At 41.6% G+C, this 20,788-nt stretch overlaps 1 protein-coding gene across 5 annotated transcripts in view; it reads left to right on the top strand.

The window, feature by feature from the left end:
• MKLN1 (muskelin 1) overlaps nucleotides 1-20,788 on the top strand; it is a 313,020-nt gene that overhangs the window by 135,582 nt on the left and 156,650 nt on the right. The window contains exon 1 of one of the 5 annotated variants that reach the window (XM_032401555.1): nucleotides 15,952-16,087. The exons of the other annotated variants lie outside the window; for them this stretch is intronic. Coding sequence (XP_032257446.1) covers nucleotides 15,990-16,087 — 98 coding nt within the window. The 5' untranslated portion in view covers nucleotides 15,952-15,989. Of the gene's footprint in view, nucleotides 1-15,951; nucleotides 16,088-20,788 lie in introns of those variants that run through there. 5 annotated transcript variants of the gene reach the window in all.

Raw genomic sequence — 20,788 nt, 5'->3', positions numbered from 1 at the left:
AGTTATCTACAACTTCTGTCTGACTTGGCTACAAATCAGAGGTTCCTATGACCTCCCACCCTTTGGATTCGATTATTTCCTAAAACAGCTCACAGAACTCAGGGAAACAATTATGTTTATATTTTTTCTTTTCTTTTTTCTTTTTGTAGAGAGGGGGAGCAGCAGGGGAGAGGGAGAGAGTCTTAAGCAGGCTCCATGCCCAGCGCAGAGCCTGACTCGGGGCTCAATCTCAAAACCCTGAGACCACGACCTGAGCTGAAATCAAGAGTTGGACGCTTAACCGACTGAGCTACCCAGTCACCCCCAATATATATATATTTTCTATTATCTCATAACAGGGCACTGTATATTATATGGTCTGCTTTGTGTAAAAATGGTGTGTGTGTGTATATATATATGTAAGTATATATATATATGTTTATGTGGAAAGAATACACAGTTAACAGAAGTAATAATAATAATAGTTAACTTTTTTGAAGTTTGAATTTATTTTTATGTTGGTGTGGTGTCTTACTTTTACAATGAAATAAAATACACAGATTGTGCCTTGAAACATCTTTCAAAATGTCAATCAGTATCCCTTCTGATACTTTTGTAGAAAAAATATTTTAATTATTGACACAGGATAAGGCTGTGTGTGGGAAACTTGATTTTAGCTGGTGATGCAGGTATTCAAATAATATTGATCCACTACAACTAGTTGTATGATTTTTAGAACCTGGGAAGGCTGGATCAGAGCAGTTGCTAACTTTCTTAAGTATTGGTCACTCACCTTTCTTAAATTGCTCAGGCCAAGTCTTCAGCAAGACTCCTAGTAGAACACAACAGTAGACCAGCAAGGAAAAAACAATGTGACAGGAAGTTTTTTTTTTTTTCTCCTTTTTCCTTCTTCCCTTTCTCCTGAGTTTCTTCAGGGACATGGAATTGAAGACATAAACCTGATCCAAAAGTACCAAGATATGGGGAAATCTGCAAAGATGCATGGATAATTCTTGTTCTTTGTAAATGCACCATCTTTGCGTCTGGCAGCTCCTCTTTAAGACACCCAAGGTACTCATCTGAGAGGACAGCCTCTATCAGGGGAACATTTTCTGTTCCCAGTGAAGTGGCACATCCAGTTCTTGGTGCAAGCTCACTTAATTCCTATTAGTCATTTCACAGCTGTATCTTGGGAAGAGAAAATCTCAAATACTTTTGGCTGATTTCACTAAACTAAAAACAAGACCTTGCCCTTTTCTCACCCCTTGTTCCCGTTTGTTTACAACTTTCCAGTCAATATAACATGTCTGTTTTTGTGGATATTTCTCCTATATGTTTTAGTTGTCTGCTGACCTATCTACCCCGTGTCCATTCTACTTGCGTACCTAGATTTGTGGCCATAACATAGCAGGTGGATGCTGGCCCACCCACCCCAGTTTGTCATTGAATTAATGGTGCAATTTGTGTTTGGTGGCTTATGATTCGAAGATTGTTCAGGAACACTGCTCAGCTGGGGTGCCTGGGTGGCTCAGTTGTTAAGCGTCTGCCTTCAGCTCAGGTCATGATCTCAGGGTCCTGGGATCGAGCCCCACATCGGGCTCCCTGCTCCGTGGGAAGCCTGCTTCTCCCTCTCCCACTCCCCCTGCTTGTGTTCCCTCTCTCACTGTGTCTCTCTCTGTCAAATAAATAAAATAAAATCTTAAAAAAAAAAAAAACACACAGGTCAACTACCAAGAGAGACAATGGATTTGATCAAGGTTTGTTATTTTTTAGGTTGTTTAAGGACATTAGATGAATGCGCAAATTTGTTACCGTAGCGTTGCTATGCATACTGAAGATGCACATACGGGATTATTATTGTAGGTTGGTTTGTGACAGCTGGCCCTGATTTCCTTATTTCCTCAAGAAGATACTTTGAACAATTATTTAAATGCCTCCTCTCTGCAATTACAATAATAATGATAATGATGATTTTGCAACTGAATATGCAATTCAGGGTGCATACACTCTACCGTTTTTAGCTTGTTTCTCTTTTTATAGTGATGTCAGCTACTGTTGTCGGTGTTACTGAAGAACAAAGAACCATTTTTGTATTGAGGGTCACTGAACTACATGAAAAAAGTAACCTAAGGCCAATAAAGGAAGTTATAAGAAAAATAATTATTATAGTTAGTATTTAAAGAATGCTAACTATGAGCAAGTTTTTTTCTCCTTGGAGAGACAAATATAGCATTTTCAGAACTTAATTGCTTTTATTTTTATTTATTTAAAGTAATCTCTACGCCCAACGGCCCAACATGGGGCTTGAACTCATGACCTCGAGATCAAGAGTCGCAAGCTCTACCGGCTGAGCCAGCCAGGCGCCCCAGAACTTATCTGCTTTTAAAGTTAACAACAAATACCTTATTTAGTAATTATAAATATTTGACAATGTTTTTGTTCTATGGTATAGTCCATTAAGGAGAAGCAAGTGGAAAAGATGAAAGAGAGGAGAGGTATGTGTTGTGGGTTAGAGGGAGATGACTGAGTGAAAGAAGTCAAGTCAGATGCAGAGGGGAATGAGAGAGCAACAAGGGGTAAGAGGAGCAGGATATAAAGACTGATATTGTGGGAGAGCAGCTGAAGGAGACAGGTAGGAAGAGAGGAATGAGAGGAAGAGAAAAATGGGTAAAGAAGGAGGAGAGGAAAAAGACTTAGTGTGGGGGATTTCTCTTTTTAAAGAAAAATTATTTATTTATTTGAGAGAGAGAGCCTAAGGGAGGGGCAGAAGGAGAGAGAGAGAAAAAGAGAGAAAATCCCAATCCGAAACCCCACCCCAGCACTGAGCACGGAGCCCAACGTGGGCCTCGATCCCACAACCCTGAGATCATGACCTGAGCCAAAACCAAGAGTTGGACACTCAACCAACTGAGCCACCCAGGCACCCACACAGTGTGGGGGATTTAAAGAAGCATTTTTATTTGCTTTTAGGATGAATGTGGGGTCTCTAGAGTGTGGCATTTGCACCAGCATCACCTGTTACCAATTCTCTTTAAAATACCAATTAACTGTTGTTCACAACTTTAAGTATCCAAGTCATTTTAATTGTAGACCTGGTGGACAAGGTGGGAAAGTTGAAATGGAAATCTTACAACTAAGTGGATGTCCAAGCTAGCTGCCGTTGCAGCATCTGGTTTCTTGACGCTTACTTCTCAGGAGAAATTCCAAACGCAGAAGGGGAGCTTAGCTGTCAGGTACCAACAGCTTCCTGCTAAGACATAAGGGGGGAAAGTTCCCAACCTTGGTGGCACATAGAAATCTTTGGAGGAACTAAAAGCCTGGCTGGTAGAACCAGTCCTGGGCCAGGACCTTTGGTAAATAAGGCAGCATCCATGATTTTAAGGGAAAGAAAAAAAAAAAAGGAAACCTTTTGAGAAACTTAAAATTAATATATCAATGCTTAGGTCCCACCCCTAATCTGTAACTGTTTTGGGATGTGATGTGGGGATTTTTACAAGTTTCTCATGGGATTCCAACATGCAGCCAAGAATGAGAGCCACTGCTTAGAGGCATCTCTCTGAATGTGCTCACCAGAGAAACCCAGTATAATGATGGTTATTTTTGGGGCTCTGAGAGCAATGACCTGAACATTAAATTGCATAAAATTAGACCTAAGGCCAGAGTTTCTCACTCTTTGTGCTATATGTTTAGTAACTGACATTGCCAGAAATTGTTTGTAGAGATGGGGGGGCGGAAGGAGATAATTTTGAGCTTATATGGAAATATACAGGAAGAAAATAAAATTATCAATATAAGAAAGGTCTTTATAAAAATTTGCATTTGAGACATGTTTTGGCCCAATTCCAACATTATGAGGACATCTGGTGTCTCTTTGAAGACAAACTTCAGTTGACCTCCTCAGATTGATCTGAGCTGTTGGGGAACCAGGAGAACTGGTTTGCTTCTTCTCTGTTTGTTTGTTGTACTAAATAGCTCAGCTGAGTCCCTTGTCCCATGACATCGCTGTTGCCTTACTCTCTGACCTGCTCTGCATGCTGGATCTGGTTCTCTTTTCTAGTGCACAGCCATCTAGAATTCTTGGTCACTATGCTCTCCTACTTCTGTCATTCTGCAGTTCCCTCTGTTTCAGTTGACACTGAAACTTATTTAACCTGACCATCCCCTGTGCTGATATTCTAACGCAGAAAACATAAAGGGAGAAGCTGTCCCCAGTCAGCGATCCTTTCATGTCAGGTAACACATACATATTTCCATTTAAAGTAGCTTTCTGGAGCTTAAGTTTCCTAGCCCACGAAGGGAGTCTCCTATGATGATTTTCATGTGAAACAGGAAAGAATGGTTGCCTTGACAGACCCACAGGGGCTGATACCCGTAGGCCTACTCTAGATGATTCTACTATATTCTGGGTATAGCTTGAATTAGAAAAGATATTTGGCCTGTGGCCTTATAGAGCCAATGTTCTGCTAACTACCACTATGGCCACTATTGTTACTTTATATTTTATATTTATATGCTAATGCTTTCCGGCTACTTTGTATATTTAACCCATTTAATATCTGACTAGTTGACTGTGAAGTCCTTAATAGCTAGGTATATTCCCAGTACCTGGCACATAGTAGGTGTCCAGTAAGTATTTACTGAATGAATGGATGAACGTTGAAGCCGTCCAGGCAATGAAGGTGAGAGCAAGCTGGATGAAGCAGGGAGGAAAGGAGAGGAGCTCGTTCCATTTTCGCCTTCACAAAAACCAGGTTGAGCCCCTGACCGTGACAGTGGGACAGAAGCACTGACAGGTCCTGACTTAAGAATCCCCTAAACCTCGGGGTGCCTGGGTGGCTCAGTCGTTAAGCGTCTGCCTTCGGCTCAGGTCATGATCTCAGGGTCCTGGGATTGAGCCCCGCATCGGGCTCTCTGCTCTGCAGGAAGCCTGCTTCTCCCTCTCCCAATCCCCCTGCTTGTGTTCCCTCTCTCGCTGTCTCTCTCTGTCAAATAAATAAATAAAATCTTTAAAAGAAAAAAAAAAAAAGAATCCCCTAAACCTCAAACATTTCTACCCCGAGGGGTGGGATAATTTTTTGTGAGCCAATTTCACTTTTCCCAAAAGGACTTCTGGTTTCCAAATACAGTAGGAGTCAGTGGTAATTGCTTTTTGGAATATTATTTTGTCTGCCTCATTTAGATGTGGTAATTTGCAAAGCAACCCCCAGCAGTTGACAGTTCCTCCACAGCTGTGCTGTGTTCAGACATTTCCTGGGAGTCCTGCCCACCTCCTCGGCAGCTGGCAGTGCTCACTGAACCAGGATATGTGCTCACCTGGGATCAACTTGGATCCTGTAGCACTTGTTGTGTCTGGGATTTTTAAAATTCTGAAAGGGTGAAGGCCCAGCCTTACTTAATCCAGAAAATGAAAGTACAGTAACTCATAAAGGCCCAGCCTTACTTAATCCAGAAAACAAAAGTACAGTAACTCATAATTTAAGAATTAGTAGGCACTTTACATCACTGAGTCTACACTAGGTGGATGAGGAAATTGCAGCTCTGACAGAATCCGGGACAAGGTCAGCTGGCTGGTATCTGGGAGGCTGGGTGGAGAATCTATATTCTTGGTGTGGCACCAAACTGTGAGCTGGGGTCCTCTGCATTTATGCCTATGTGGATGTTAAGTGTTTAAGTTACTACCGTTGACCCTGGAATAACACGGGTTTGAACCGCATGGGTCCACTAATATGTGGACTTTTTTTTTTTTTTAAGAAATACAGTACAGTACTGTAAATGTATTTTCTCTTCCTTGTGATTTTAACAATGTTTTCTTTTTCTAGCTTACTTTAGTCTAAAAATACAGCATACAATACACATACAAAATGCGGGTTAATTGACTGTTTATGTTATCAGTAAGGATTCCAGTCAACAGTGGGATATATGTAGTTAAGCTTTTAGGGAGTCAAAAGCTACACGTGGATTTTTGACGGCACGAGGGTGGGGAGGGAGGTTGGTGCCCCTAACCCGGCTTCAAGGGTCAACTGTATTTATTTCTTTTTGAAGCTCTTTTCCCTGGCCAGAGACTTCCTGGTCCTCCTTTGTACATGCTTCAAGGTCACAGTTCAGACCAAAATGTTTACAAAAAAAAAAAAAACTAGGCACTTACGAGATGACGAACCAGTGGCCAGTTCCTGTACTCCCCGTGTCTCAGCTCCAGCCAAGCTCAGCGAACCAAGGGAGGGATAAAGCGGTCTCTAATACCAGGAATTTCTAGGCTTGGATGCCAACAGGCAAAAGGAGGAATTCTGCTCTGGCCAGCCCGCGGAGGCTGTGGCGGCTGCTGCTGCCATCTCCTGGGAGCAGATGGACCTGAGCGTCACACCTGAAGCTAGTCTCAGTGTTCACCTGGGACCTGCGCAGAGGCCCCACTGGGGCTGGCTCAAGTTCCTTTGTCCTAAAAAATAAAGGGGATATCCCCTTATTTACAAAGTGCTGGTATTTGCTTTTCACCCGCTCCTTTTGGCAGTGTTGTGCCCAAAGAAATGATTCCAAACAACAATAGCAAAGTTGGAATGAGTTAATATGGCAACCATGAGAGAACAGAAGCAAGATGGAGGCAGAACCATTAGTCTTAGGAATACATCACATATTTCCCTTGGCCTTCTGAATCCCGAATGTGTACATTTGAGACTTGTATAATAAGGCAATTATTGTGGGTTTGGCGAATCTTGACCTCCAAGAATCTCTGAGTTTACTGGCAGGGCTGCTCATTCACTGAGATAATGCATGCATATTCCTGGTATGCAAGAAATGCTCAGTGGGAATTATTTTGGGGCAAATTCTAATCCCCATGATGATTTTCTTCATTTACTAACCAAAAATGGATGGATAGCCCCCATGCCTTTAATTCTTTCCAGTCTTCAGATGATCCCTAAGCAAACTCCTTTAATTTTTAAAAAATATAATCATACATTAGTGCTATGGACTGAATGTTTGCGTTTTCTTCAAATTCATATGCTGAAGCCCCTACTCCCTGATGTGATGGTTTTAGAAGGTGGGGCCTTTAGAAGGTGATTATATTTTTTTTTTTTTTTTTTTTTTTAGATTTTGTTTATTTATTTGACAGAGAGAGATACACAGCGAGAGAGAGAACACAAGCAGGGGGAGTGGGAGAGGGAGAAGCAGGCTTCCCGCAGAGCAGGGAGCCCGATGCGGGGCTCGATCCCAGGACTCCGGGATCATGACCTGAGCTGAAGGCAGACGCTTAACGACTGAGCCACCCAGGCGCCACAAGGTGATTATATTTTGATGAAATCATGAAGGTGGAGCCTCCTGATGGGACTAGTGCCCTTATAAAGGGGATGAGACCAGAAATCTTCTCTCACATCCATACAGCAAGAAGGCCACTATCTGCAAACAGGAATAAGGCTGTAGACACCAAATCTACTGGTGCCTTGAGTTTGGACTTCCAGACTCTAAGTGTGAGAAATAAATGTTTATTATGTGAAAATTAATAAAGGAAAACCTCACTAAAGAGGACAGACATACCACTCAATGTCAGTTACAGGAAGAATTGTCAGTTACACTCTTCCCAACAGAAGTGTCAATTATAGGCTCCAACAGAAGAATCATCACCAGGAAAGAATCATCAATTACAGGCCCCAACAGGGAAAAGAAGTATATTGTATCTCCTACAAGACATTGACTTCCTCTTCAACTCAGCTAATGAGAAGTCATCAACCCCAACTCTTTGTTTTCTCCAATGGACTTTCATTCAAAACAATCCCTCCCAACTTATTTCTTCTTCAACTAAATAACATCCCTCTCCTTTGCCTGTTGTTGGACTTGCCTATGGTTTTGCTGTAGCTTGCACATCCTGAATTGAAATTCTCTGCTATTTCTGAATAAATCGATTTTTTGCTGGCAAAATACTTTGATTTTTAAGGTTAATAGCTATTTAATCTACGTAGTCTATTATATTGTTGTTACAGTAGCCCAAGCTAACTGAGACAAAAATCAGTACACAGAAGCGGGCATGTTTGGGGGGACATGCTGGAAGAACTCAATATTGCTATGAAGGGACTACCAAAGGCGATTCTGGAGAGAGCTCAGAAGGAACAAAGCTGGAGAGAATGCCTTCCATTTTTTAAGAGAATACATGAATGGAATGTTGCTAGAGATATGGACAGTAAAGGCCATTCTGCTCTCAGACAGAAATGAGGAACATGTTATTGGAGACCGGAGGAAAGGTGATCTTTGTCATATAGTGGCAAAGAATTTGGCTGATTTGTGTTTTTGTTCTTGTGTTCTGTGAAGGTAGAACTTGCAAGTGATGAAATTGGTACCTAGCTGAGATTTCTAAACAAAGTGTTTAAGAAGTGGCTTGGTTCCTCCTGACTGCTTGTAGTAAAATGAGAGAAGAGAAATATGAACTGATGATGGAACTGTTATGCAAAAAGGAACCAGAATTTAAAGATTTGGAAAATTCTAAGCCTCTCCACATTACAAAAAATGAGAAAGCATGTTTGAAGAAAACACTAAATGTATGGCTGGCTGACTATATTTGATAAGAGATTGGTGTGGATATGAACCACGGACCTAATCAGCTACCTCAGCAAGGATACTCCAGTGTGAACTGAAGGGGATGGACATAGATGAAATGAAGAAAGGTGGTTGGATGTCTTGGATTTTATAGGACCAGGACCACAGAGCTGTTTGTTGGAATATAAGCTATTCTTCAAGACAGGGAAAGAATGACCCTGAAAACAATTCAGAGATCGGGGGGCCATCAGGGTTTCAAAAGAGGAAGGTATCACCTCTATTACCACAGGCCAGATGGCTTCCACCCACAGCTCTGGGACAGGCCTACCCAGAGCCCTGGGGGGGGGGGGAGACGGGGTTTCCTCTGGCAGGGCCACCATCCCAGGGGGTCAAAAAAGGCAGTACTAAAGGCAGAGCAAAGAGCCAAAGGGGATTATTCTCAGGCTTTGGGATTTCATGGAGTTTACCTTGCTTTCATGGGACTCATCCCTCCTTCCTCTCTTTCTCATTTCTTCCTTTTGGAATGGGAATGTCTATCTTATGCCTGTCCTACCACTGTATTGTGCAAGCACTTAACTTACTTGGTTTCACTGGTTCATAGCTGGAGAGGAGTTCTGCCTCAGGAAGAGTCTCATCCATATCTGATTGAGATGATATTTGGATAAGACTTTGGATTTTATGCTGGAATGAGCTAAGATTTTGGGGCTGTTGGGATAAAATGAATGTATTTTGCATGTAAGAAGGACATGCATTTTGGGGGGTCAGGGGCAGAAGCAAGAAGGTAGATGTCTGCAAATCAGGAAGAGGTCTCTCATCAGATACTGAATCTACTAGCACCTTGATTTTGGACTTCCCAGCCTCCAGAACTGTGAAAAATAAGTGTTTGTCATTTAAGCCTCAAAGTTTATGGTATTTTTGTTAAAGCAGGCTTAATTGCCTAAGACAATTAGTGGGAAAAAATTCAGGAGGAACTAAGAGATACAGTTCAGGAACTATTTGAGTATCTACTATGTGCTAGTTACGGATGATATAAAGAAGAATAATGTAGGCGTAGTCCTAAAAAGTTCCCATTAAATACATGAGGAAAATAGTCACTGAGAATCAGGTACTCGGCTTATGGATTCCGATCTGCAAAAGGCCAATCGTGTAAATGACCTTGGACATGACATCTAACATATTTGGGTATTAGTTTCTTCATCTGTGGCATAATATTGTAAAAGGAAATTCTTCCATTTACAGCAGAGCTTGCCTAGGAGATAGCACACTGTATACTATTGTGCCTCTACTTTACTCAACACCTAAAATGGTTAAAGAAACCATGAACTTTGCCCAACCTCGGGTCAGCTAAAGTAAGACCCTTACAGAACCTATCTGAAGATTTATTTTTTTCCTGACCACTGAAGTATGAGGCTTGTTTTAACCAGTCATGTACAGAGCTGTTGATTTATTCCAGCTCATTTAGAAGGTATATTTTAATCTTTAGTGAACATAACAATCACGAAACCCCTTCCTTACAATTAAAAACACCTTCTTTTCCCTCTTAGCCTAGTGTGTTCCTTTGCCTGGAAATAAATCAGCCAAATTTGTTTTGCTTTCTAACTCGTGGTGGTCTTTTTTTTTTAAGATTTTATTTATTTATTTGACAGAGGGAGAGAGACTGCGAGAGAGGGAACACAAGCAGGGGGAGTGGGAGAGGGAGAAGCAGGCTTCCCGCTGAGCAGGGAGCCCCCATGCAGAGCTCAATCCAGGACCCTGGGATCATGACCTGAGCTGAAGGCAGACGCTTAACGACTGAGCCACCCAGGCGCCCATTGGTGGTCTTTTTTATTCGACAACATCTTATATCTGAATAGCACTTTACAGTTGACCATGTCTCTTCCTACTTGAGAAGAATGGGATGTGATCAAACAGGACCAGCTTTTGAACCAAAGAGATTCCAGCTCTGTCACTGACTAGCTACACCTCCTCGGATAAGTTATTCTATCAGTGAAGGTCCCAGCTGGAAACAGATGGCATTCTCAAGTTGGGCAATGTAAGAGGTTTAATAAAGGGACTATTTATAAAAGTGTGAGAACGCGCCAGGAAACCACAGAAGGCAAGCAGTGGGAGTGGTTACTGGAACCCAGAACCAGAGAGCTGTGTAGAGAGACCACTTGGGAAGAGGACTTGTGACCTTTGGTCAAAAGGGCCAGTCAGTCCCGAGTGACCTCACAGGCAGGGAAGTCAGGGGAAGGAATACCCCCACCTCACTCTCTTCTGTCCCACACATGTGAAGAAGCCAACCAAAGACAACAAGTATTTAACATTTCTGAGTCTTATTTTTCTCATTTGTGAAAGGGGAATAATATTTATATCTCAGAGTTTCTCTGAGAATTAAATGAGAACTTAACGTCATTCATAGTAAATAAGCTAGGCACTCGATAATTGTTCTCTTCCTTCACCTGATCTTCAAAACCCCCTTGTGTAGTAGACAGGATAGATTTGATTCAATTCACTCTATAGGGTGGAAAACGAGACTCAGAGAAGTTATGTGACTTTCCCAAGGTCTCATGGCTAGAAAAGTACCAGACCTAGGAACAAAACTAAGATTTTCAACACATACTCTAGGCTTCTTTCCATAGGCTATTCTTGTACCCCTATATCATCTTCAAAAGGCTGACACCAATGGTTTCTTCTATCTAGAGCTGCTATACCTGGAGCTAGTGACTCTGCTATTCAGAGAAAAATTTGTTGACTCAGCAATCAGTGCCTGAGACAAAATAAGCAACCACTAGATGGTTAGATAAAAAGAAGGCCAAATGCCTATAAGGTGACTAGATGTAAGACTCTGACCAATATAGATTCTCCATATTACATCCTTGGCAATTCTACTTCTATGTCTACTAGGCATCCCCTATATAGTACACTGATGTCAGAATTCTTTTTTTTTTTTTCTTTTGTAAGAGAAGAATCCTCTTCACCCATTTCACCCATCCCCTCACCAACCTCCCCTCTGGTCACCAGTTTGTTTATTTAAAAGTGTTTGGGGGGGCGCCTGGGTGGCTCAGTCGTTAAGCGTCTGCCTTCGGCTCAGGTCATGACCTCAGGGTCCTGGAATCGAGCCCCGCATCAGGCTCCCTGCTCAGCGGGAAGCCTGCTTCTCCCTCTCCCACTCCCCCTGCTTGTGTTCCCTCTCTCGCTGTGTCTCTCTCTGTCAAATAAATCAAATCTTTAAAAAAAAAAAAAGTGTTTGGGTTTTTTTGTTGTTAGCTTGTTTGTTCATTTGTTTTGTTTTTTAGATTTCACATATAAGTGAAATCATACGGTATTTGCCTTTCTCTGACCTATTTCACTTAGCATAATACCCTCTAGGTCCATCCATGTTGTTGCAAATGGCAAGATTTCACTCTTTTATATATGTATATTCCACATCTTCTTTCCTTCATGTATCAGTGGACACTTGGGCTGCTTCCATTTCTTGGCTATGTAAATAATGCTGCAATAAACACAGGGGTGCATGTATCTTTTCATTTTTTTTTAAGTAAGCTCTACACCCAACATGGGGTTGAACTCATGACCCTGAGCTCTAGAGTCACATGCTCTACCAACTGAGCCAGCCAGGCACCCCATGTATCTCTTCAAATTAGTGTTTTCATTTTCCTTGGACATATACCCAGTAGTGGAATTACTGGATTATATGATATTTCTATTTTTAATTTTCTGAGGAACATCCATACTGTTTCCTACAGTGGTTGTACCAATTTACATTCCCACCAACCATGCACGAGGGTTTCCTTTTCTACACATCCTTGCGAACACATGCTATTTCTTGTCTTTCTGATACTAGTCATACTGACTGGTGTTCAGGGATAGCTCATTGTGGTTTTGATTTGCATTTCCCTGATGATTAGTGGTGCTGAGCATCTTTTCATGTGTCTCTTGGTCATTTGAATGTCTGAATTCAGAATTCTTGATTCCTTATACCTTGAAACTGTTCTAACCCTAAATCTTCCCCTCCCACTATCGACCCAGTGATGCAAATCCCAAACCCAGGAATTATCCTTGATTCCTTCCTTGTCTGCCTGCCTTCCCTCCCTCACCAGCAAGTCTAGTTGGCTTTACTTCTAAAATATGTCCGAATTCAACCTCTATTCTCCATCTCCTCTGCTAATCCAAGCCACCATCATTTCTTGCATGGCTACTATAATAATCTCCTGTCAAGTCTTCTCACTTCAACTCTTCCTTCTCTCCAACTCATTAAAATGGATCACGCTGCTCCTTGACTTGAGCCCCTGCACAGGTCTCTTCTTTGTAGTTCCACGTCATGGTTCCTTACCACAGCTGTTAGGGCCCTACTTTCCCAACTCCACTCTCCCCCATCACTAGGCTCCAGCCACACTTTCTATTCTTTGAACACACCAACCCCTTTCCGGTCTCAGGCCCCATTGCACTTATTTATTCTCTCTGCCTGGAATGTTTTTTTATTCAGCCTTTGTATGCCTGGCATTTTCTTACTGTATAGGTTATTAGCTTAACTATTACCTTCTTAGAGAAGTTTCTTTTACCATCCAATCTAAATATTACTCCAGTATGGTCTTTTCTTAGTACTCTAAATGCACAGACTAAAATGATCTAATTGACTTATTTATTATTATATGTTACCCTATCAGAATATAAGCTCCATGAAAGCAGGGCCCTCGTCTGGCTTATTTGTTTATCCCTGTCTTCCTAGCACCTAGACAAAGCCTGGTATATCACAGCCTCTTAATAAATCTTTTTTTTTTTTTTTAATAGGGATACATGTTTGCTGTCTGAGAAGTTCTGGCATTCTCTTTCCTTTGCAACCCAAGTTCCCTTTTAGTGTAATTTATTCATTCTTCAATAAATATTTATTGAGCACCTACTATGTACTAGACATTCTCATAGGACTGAGCATACAACTGTGAACAAGATATGCATAACTCCTACCTGCATGGGCGTTATAGTTTAGGGAGAGAGAATAGGAAAAAAAGAGGAAATTAAAATATATTGTGATATTTGCTAAGATAAGGAGGGAAACTAAGGGTGCCAAGGGAAATATAGAAAATGGCACCTAACCTCAAAATAGGTGATGAGGAACGATTTTCCAGAATGAAATGATCTGAAAAATGAGCAGGAGTTAGCCAGGTGAAGAATGGTAGAGAATACTCCTGGCTTGGCTTAGACTAACCTTGGAGGCCAGAGAGAGCACAGACTTATAGGAGCCAATTTAGTGTGTTAGTTTAGTTTGGGAGGAGTAAAACTTGTAAGGGGGAAAGAAGAGAGAAGGCTGAAGAGGTAATCAAGGCAGGATATGAAAGGCCTCTGCTAAAGGAGCTCCATATTACTTAAATGGAATAGAAAGTCACTGAAAGTCATCTCAGGAAGAACTGACTTATACCTGTTTTGTTTTTTTTGTTTTTTTGTTTTTTTTAAAGATTTTATTTATTTATTTGAGAGAGAGAATGAGAGAGAGAGAGCACATGAGAGGGGGGAGGGTCAGAGGGAGAAGCAGACTCCCTGCTGAGCAGGGAGCCCGATGCGGGACTCAATCCTGGGTCTCCAGGATCATGACCTGAGCCGAAGGCAGTCGCTCAACCAACTGAGCCACCCAGGCGCCCTATACCTGTTTTTTAAGAGGATCACTCAGGGGGTGCCTGGCTGGTTCAGTAGATTGAGCATTCAACTCTTGATTTTGGCTCAGGTCATGATCTCCGGGTCATGAGATTGAGCCCCGTGACTGGCTATGCACTTGGCATGGAGTCTGCTTGAGATTCTCTTTCTCCCTCTCCCTCTGCCCCTCATCCCCACCCTCTCAAATAAATAAATAAATAAAATCTTTAAAAAAAATAAAAGGGTTACTCAGAAACCATAACTCTATGTCTGGAAAAGAACAAAGACTCTACTTACATTAGGGTAAGAGGTATAGTTAGCAAATTTGGGGCCCCTAACTAATTGAACTAAGTCACCGTCTTAATCCTTTCCCCTTAAAAGTATCTCTTTTCTCCAAAGTTAACCACTAAGCATCTTTGGGACTAACCTTCTCTGGCCTCTCCCCCTGTCTCTAGACTCCCAACTCAAGTCACTGGGGTCATATAGCATTCCCTCAAGGAACAACTATTTTTCCAACATGCTGCAACACCCAAAGTGCATCTGATTTTAGAAGTTAACATATTGTGGCCTTCTTTGGGGCATTCTTTTTTTCAAAGTTTTTTTTTTTTTTTTTAAGTAATCTCTATACCCAATGTGGGGCTCGAACTCACAACCCCAAGATCAAGAGTAGAATGCTCTACTGACTGAGCCAGCCAGGAGGCCCCTTTTTGGCATTCTTGATCTGATATGCTAGCGAAGGCTACTACTAAGTTTTCCTCTATGGTAAGAGATCAGGACAGTTAATGATTATAACGGGAAGAGACTACTACTGAGGTGTTTCAACTCACTTGGTCATTCACTGAGAAACTCTTTGCATGAGTTTTTCCATGGGGCAGGAGATGAAGACACTGTCACGGCTTTTCCGGGTAGAACCTTTTCTAGTAAGTGAGGAATACTTGGGTAATTGCAGTGGCTAAACCAAGAACTAAGCATGCATAACCCTGACAAACGGGTACCTGATGGGAGCATTATCTAAAGCTGCCAGATATTTGGAGCAAATGTTCCTTTTTTGATAAGAAGCTGGTGTGGTGCCCATATGGCATTCAGAGCACGAGGGTTGTTATTCCCTCTCTGGTCTTTTTCTTACAACCCTGTTCTGTCTGAACTTTTGGGCGAAATTTCTGCCCGAGCTAAAAGCGGACAGATTTAACAACTGGAAAAAACGATGACAGGCGGGTTCCCCAACCCCTTAAGGTTTTTTTCTGGTCTGTGGGTGAATATCATGACTGAGCAAGCCTAGTGCACGGACTGGTGTGAGGGGACTCGCAATAAATGTTTACAAGGAAGGGCATCTCACAAACTGCAAACAGAACAGGGTGAGAGGACACAGGAGCATTTCCTTTTCCTGTCTCCATGTGACTTGGGAACGCGGGGCAAGACATTTAAAACCAGGACCGCGGCAGAGGGAAAGGACGGTAGCTCTTCCACGCCAGCTCCCTTTCGGTGAGGGCAGCGGTTTCCAAAGTCGCAAAGACGTCCCTTCTCCCAAGTCCGTCTTCTCAATTTCCCTTCCTGGCTCCTAACTACAGTTTATTTCTTTTCATAACATTCTTGGCTTACCTCAGCTTGTAAGAAAAGTCCTTTGCGCCACTCCCCTCCGAGCCTCCCAGGACAGCCCTCAGGTGCTCACAGTCCAGTCCCAATTTCAGTCGGTCTATTAAGGAGCATTACGCGACGGAAACTCTAGGAGAGAACCCAGTATCCGCGCGCGCCTCAGCGGTGCACAAAACCAGCAAGACCCCAGAAGGGGAGAGCGCACGGCCCCTTTAAGAGCAGGCCACGCCCCTCCCCTCCTCCCGGCGCGGCCGGCGGTCGGTGGCGGCCGCTTCGGTGCTGACAAGATGGCGGCTGGCGGGGCTGTCGCTGCGGCGCCCGAGTGCCGGCTTCTCCCCTATGCGCTACACAAGTGGAGCTCCTTCTCCTCCACTTACCTTCCCGAGTAAGTGCTGGGCCCTGGGCTCGTGCTGCCCTACTCTTCGGCATAAGCACGGCTGGGCCAGGGGGGCTGTGGAGGGCAGTCGAGCCGAGAGGCCCAGGCGGGGCCTGGTAGGGGGACGCCTGGCCTCCCGAGTCTCAGTCCAGCCGCGGAGAGCTTTGCTCTCCCTACCCCCCGTCTCAAGGAGGGGTTAGGGTCCGGAGAGCGGGGTCCGGGGGGAAGGGGTGAGGTGTGCCGTGGATCCGGAGCGCGTAGGACAACCGGGAGCCCCGTGATACTGTGCCCGGGGTTTGGGGGTTGAAGAGAGCTTGGGGGGCGGCTGGCTCAGGGAGGTGGGGCAGGAACCGGAGCTTTTGAGGTCCCGACGTCTGGCAAACTGGTGAAGATGTCTAAGGTCGTCGGAGCTGTCGAGATTGGGGGAGGGATCGGCCGAGACAGTGTAAAGCTGAGCAGAGGAGTGATTGTTCTTGACTGGGGTCATTAGAAGTGATTAGCTCCAGAGGAGTGGTAAAAGTCACGCAAGGCTGAAAAGTTGTGGGATCCATCAGAATCCTTGCAAGTGGGGAGGATTTTAGAATTTGCAGAGGGTTGTCTTTTCCGGCTGGTAGTTCTGAAAAAGATAGGGAGTGGGCTGGGACATTACAGAAGAGTTCCATTATATTATGGCTCAGAACATGGATTTATATAAATACAGACCAATTTCCCAACCCAGGAACTCAAATATAGACAGAAAAGTCTGACTTTAATGGATTTGACTTCCAACACTGGTTTGGTCTGAATCCCCGATTTGGTGTTAAAACAAGTTCCATTGCATTACTACCATATGTGGTTTTTTTGGTAACAAATTCCTTCTGAAATGCTGAAAGTACTTTCATACAGTGTTTGTTTATCTTTAGTTTATCTTTGAGGGAAGAACATGTAACTCCAGTTTTACATAGAGATAGAGAAACTGGCTTAGTGAAGTTTAAAGATCTATGCAGACCCTGAAGAAAAGTGCTAGTTGTTCCCCACCCCCCATCATTTCACAAGGCCAGGAATGATTTTATGAACAAAACAAGTTGCAAATAATATATCTTTTTATGTTACTGAACAAATGAAGTAACTAGATCTGTGAAGCATACTCAAAATTTTTCATCTGTATTTCAAAAATTCTTTACCTTTTCTCAAATTTGATTTCTTCAGTTAAATCAGTCAAGAATCTCAAAATGGATCTGTGACTAGAAGAATCTATAGCTCTCTTGACTGCTAGCCCATTGTCCTATTCACCAGGTCAAGGGTTGGCAGTCAGGCCTTCAGTAGGGTTTGCTTCAGTGAAGGGTGCCAAGTGACTTGTGGTCAGATCTGGCCTGTGTGGCCTATTGATGGCTACTGCATGGCTGTGTTCCTGATTGATGTTGGACTACAACTTTTCATTTGAGAGTGAGCCAGGTGAACATTCTAGCCCTCAGCTTTAGTTGAAATGTGGCCCAGGTACTTCTGATTTTTGAGGCTAACAAGTTCTTGAATCTGGAGACAATTAGCATTTTTCTATACCCAGGTTAGGATCACAGACAGTAGGGAATTGGGGTGGCATCCTTTGATCTAATAACTTCAAAGAAGTTTTCTAATAGAAATTTTGCTGGTCTTAAGTTGGGCTCCTTTCAGGATTTCACTCCTTAAACTTCGGTCTAAGGGCAGGACTTGGATATTAGAAGTCCCATCTCGGTTATGAATAAAAAGGGAAGAGTGCGTTTCAAGCAGGAAGTGATTTAGTGGGATGGTAACTTTACTCTGACTTACGTCTTATTATCTGACCCAAGATTTGAAGTGGACAGAGTACTAGTTTTGGTTGGAAGGCAGTTGTTTGAGTTTGGAGAAATCTATTGTAATTCTCTCGTATATGTTCATAAATTAGTATCTAATGCATATTTAACTCTCAAACACTTTTATTTACAGTGTCTTATTTAATCCTTATGGTATTCTGTTGTTTTATGCAGAATAGTTTTTATTTTAAAGTACTAAGATATTAAAATAGAAGAGTAATTGGAACTTTTTTCTTTGAAGGAATATAATTGAGTATTATGGAGTTTGAGAATTTTGTGTGTGCTGGATTAGTGTGTGCCATGCCTAAATTGTAAAACTCTTTTGGTACTGAACTTCTATTAGCAAGTAAGGATGTTACAACTTTATATAATAGGAAGTGTAAGAAAGGGAATTGACTTTCCTTGCTTTTGCCCTAAAATCCTCTTTAATGGCAGTTGCTGTATCTTTACTGCTGTGACAGTCATGTTAGGTACTTCCTAAGTACTAATTTTAAGTAAAGCCATTTGTTGGAATTGTCTCCTGGGTAGCAAGTATTTATTGATTTCAAGAGTCACAGATCTAGGCATTTTTAGGGGTGAATAAGAAAGCAATAATAACAATGGGAAACACTTATAATGTGCCTTCCATATGGTAGGCTCTTTTATGAACACTTTAAGTGTATTAACTCATTTAATTCTCACAATTGTTTGAAGAATTTCTGTTTTCCAAATGAGGAACTGGGCATGGAGAGATTAAAACTTGCCTCAGGTTACACAGCTAGATGAAGTCAGGATTTGAACCTAGGCAGTCTCGCTTCACATTCCATAGTCTTAAAAGTGCTGTTCTGCTTCTGCACAAAGGTAGATTCAGGAATTCAGAGACTGGAAAGAGTTCTCATATTAAAGGCACTTAAATTTTAGTTGTGTAAAAACATGTGAAGTCATGAAAAAAGTGGAACAATTCAGATATCTATCTTCCTAAGGACGAGAATTTTTTTTCCTTCTCCCAAAGGCAGAAAAAAACCATTTTTTCCTTCTCATCCTTTTAGATTTATTTGGACCTTAAAAATATTAAAGCAGATCTAGTTATAGATAGCACATTTTTATTTTGAAGCTAATAAAGTGGTCTTTTGTTTTGCAGTGTGCTTAAAAAGTTTGCCATATTTTACATTTTTCTGAAATTTATACTCAATTTGGGAATTAAGAGAAATACTTTTTTTTTTTAAGATTTTATTTATTTAGTTGACAGAGACACAGCAAAAGAGGGAACACAAGCAGGGGGAATGGGAGAGGGAGAAGTAGGCTTCCTGCTGAGCAGGGAGCCTGATGCGGAGCTCCATCCGAGGACCCTGGGATCATGACCTGAGCTGAAGGCAGACACCTAATGACTAAGCCACCCAGGCGCCCCGAGAAATACATTTTTTAAGAAAGATTTTGTTTATTTGTCAGAGAGAGAGCACAAGCAGGGGGAGCGGCAGGCAGAGGGAGAAGCAGACTTCCTGCTGAGCAAGGAGCCCGATGGGAGACTCTATCCTAGGACCCTGGGATCATGACCTGAGCCACCCAGGCATCCCAGGGAAATATATTTAAATGATGATTAATTGTTAAAATTACATGGGAGTTTATATGTAAAAATATTTTATATTCTCTATACTTAAATGCTTCTTGATGTAGCTAATAGTGATACCGACTACACTTTACTGAGCACCTATTACATGCAAAATGATTTTTCTATATAGTTTTACTTAATCCTTAGAACAAACCAGCAAGATGAGGTTTTTTCGTTTGTTTTTTGTTTTTTGCAGGTGAGGAAACTGAGGTCTGTACAGGTTAAGTAACTTGTCATATAGTTTTTAAACGGCTTGACAAGTTCAGTGACTTAAAAGCTATTGCATGTGCTTCTAGTAACAACTACCATTTATTAAGTACCTTCTGTTCTTTGGGCACTACGCTTAGCACTTAGCATGTGTTTTTTGATTTAGTCTTCACAAACACTTTACAATAAATACTACTCTGTCTTACTCTCTCTCTGAACTGAAGTTCAGAGAAAGAAATTAATTTGCCCAGGTCCAAGAGTTGAAAGGGTAGGAGATGGTATTCTCATCTTGGGCCTTCTGACTTCTGTTACCAAAGCTGCTTCAATATTTTGCATGTCTATAGTATGTGCCTAATTGTGAGTACAAATAAGAAGTGCTATAAGTTTAGAGAAAGAGCAATATTTAGATTTTTTTGTCTTGACATTAAGGTTTTAATGTATTAGTATGAAAACTGGGAGGACCTTTGAAAGTTTTGTACACATTAGGTAATTTCACTAATATGGAATGATTCTAGTTTACATGTAACTGAAAGACTTAAATATTTTAGATTGTAAAATTTGATACATTTTAAGTGTGTTTACCTTTTTTTCTGTTAGTCTTCTTTATTACTTAAAATCAAACCATTAAAATTGTACCTTGTGTACATACATAGTTCAAGTTAAAGTGATATGATTTGACAACTAGGATTAGAGATGAACCTATTTCAACTATTTTAAAATTTAACATTTAAAAATGAATACATATTTTTTCTGCTTGCAAAAAAGCCTTCTAAGTTTATTGTGGAATATTTGCAAAATATAGACCGGAACAAAATATAAATTATCCTTAATACCACCATCCAAAGATAACCAATCACCCTTTGATATATATCATTCCAGATGTTTTGTTGTAACTATATTTTTCATTTTGATTTTGTCCTCTGTTTGCTGTTATGTATTCTTTTTCCTCATTATATAATAAATATTTCCTCATGTTATTAAATATTCCTCTATATCATTCGTTAATGGTGCATTATAATCTAGGTAATAATTTTATGGCATTTTATTTAATTGGTCTCCTATTACTGGACATTTAGGCTTTCTGGCTTTGTTTTGTTGTTGTTTGTT

Source organism: Phoca vitulina, unplaced genomic scaffold (assembly GCF_004348235.1).
Source record: "Phoca vitulina isolate PV1807 unplaced genomic scaffold, GSC_HSeal_1.0 scaffold4, whole genome shotgun sequence".
Taxonomy (NCBI): Eukaryota; Metazoa; Chordata; class Mammalia; order Carnivora; family Phocidae; genus Phoca; species Phoca vitulina.
This window is presented reverse-complemented; position numbering and strand designations above follow the sequence as displayed.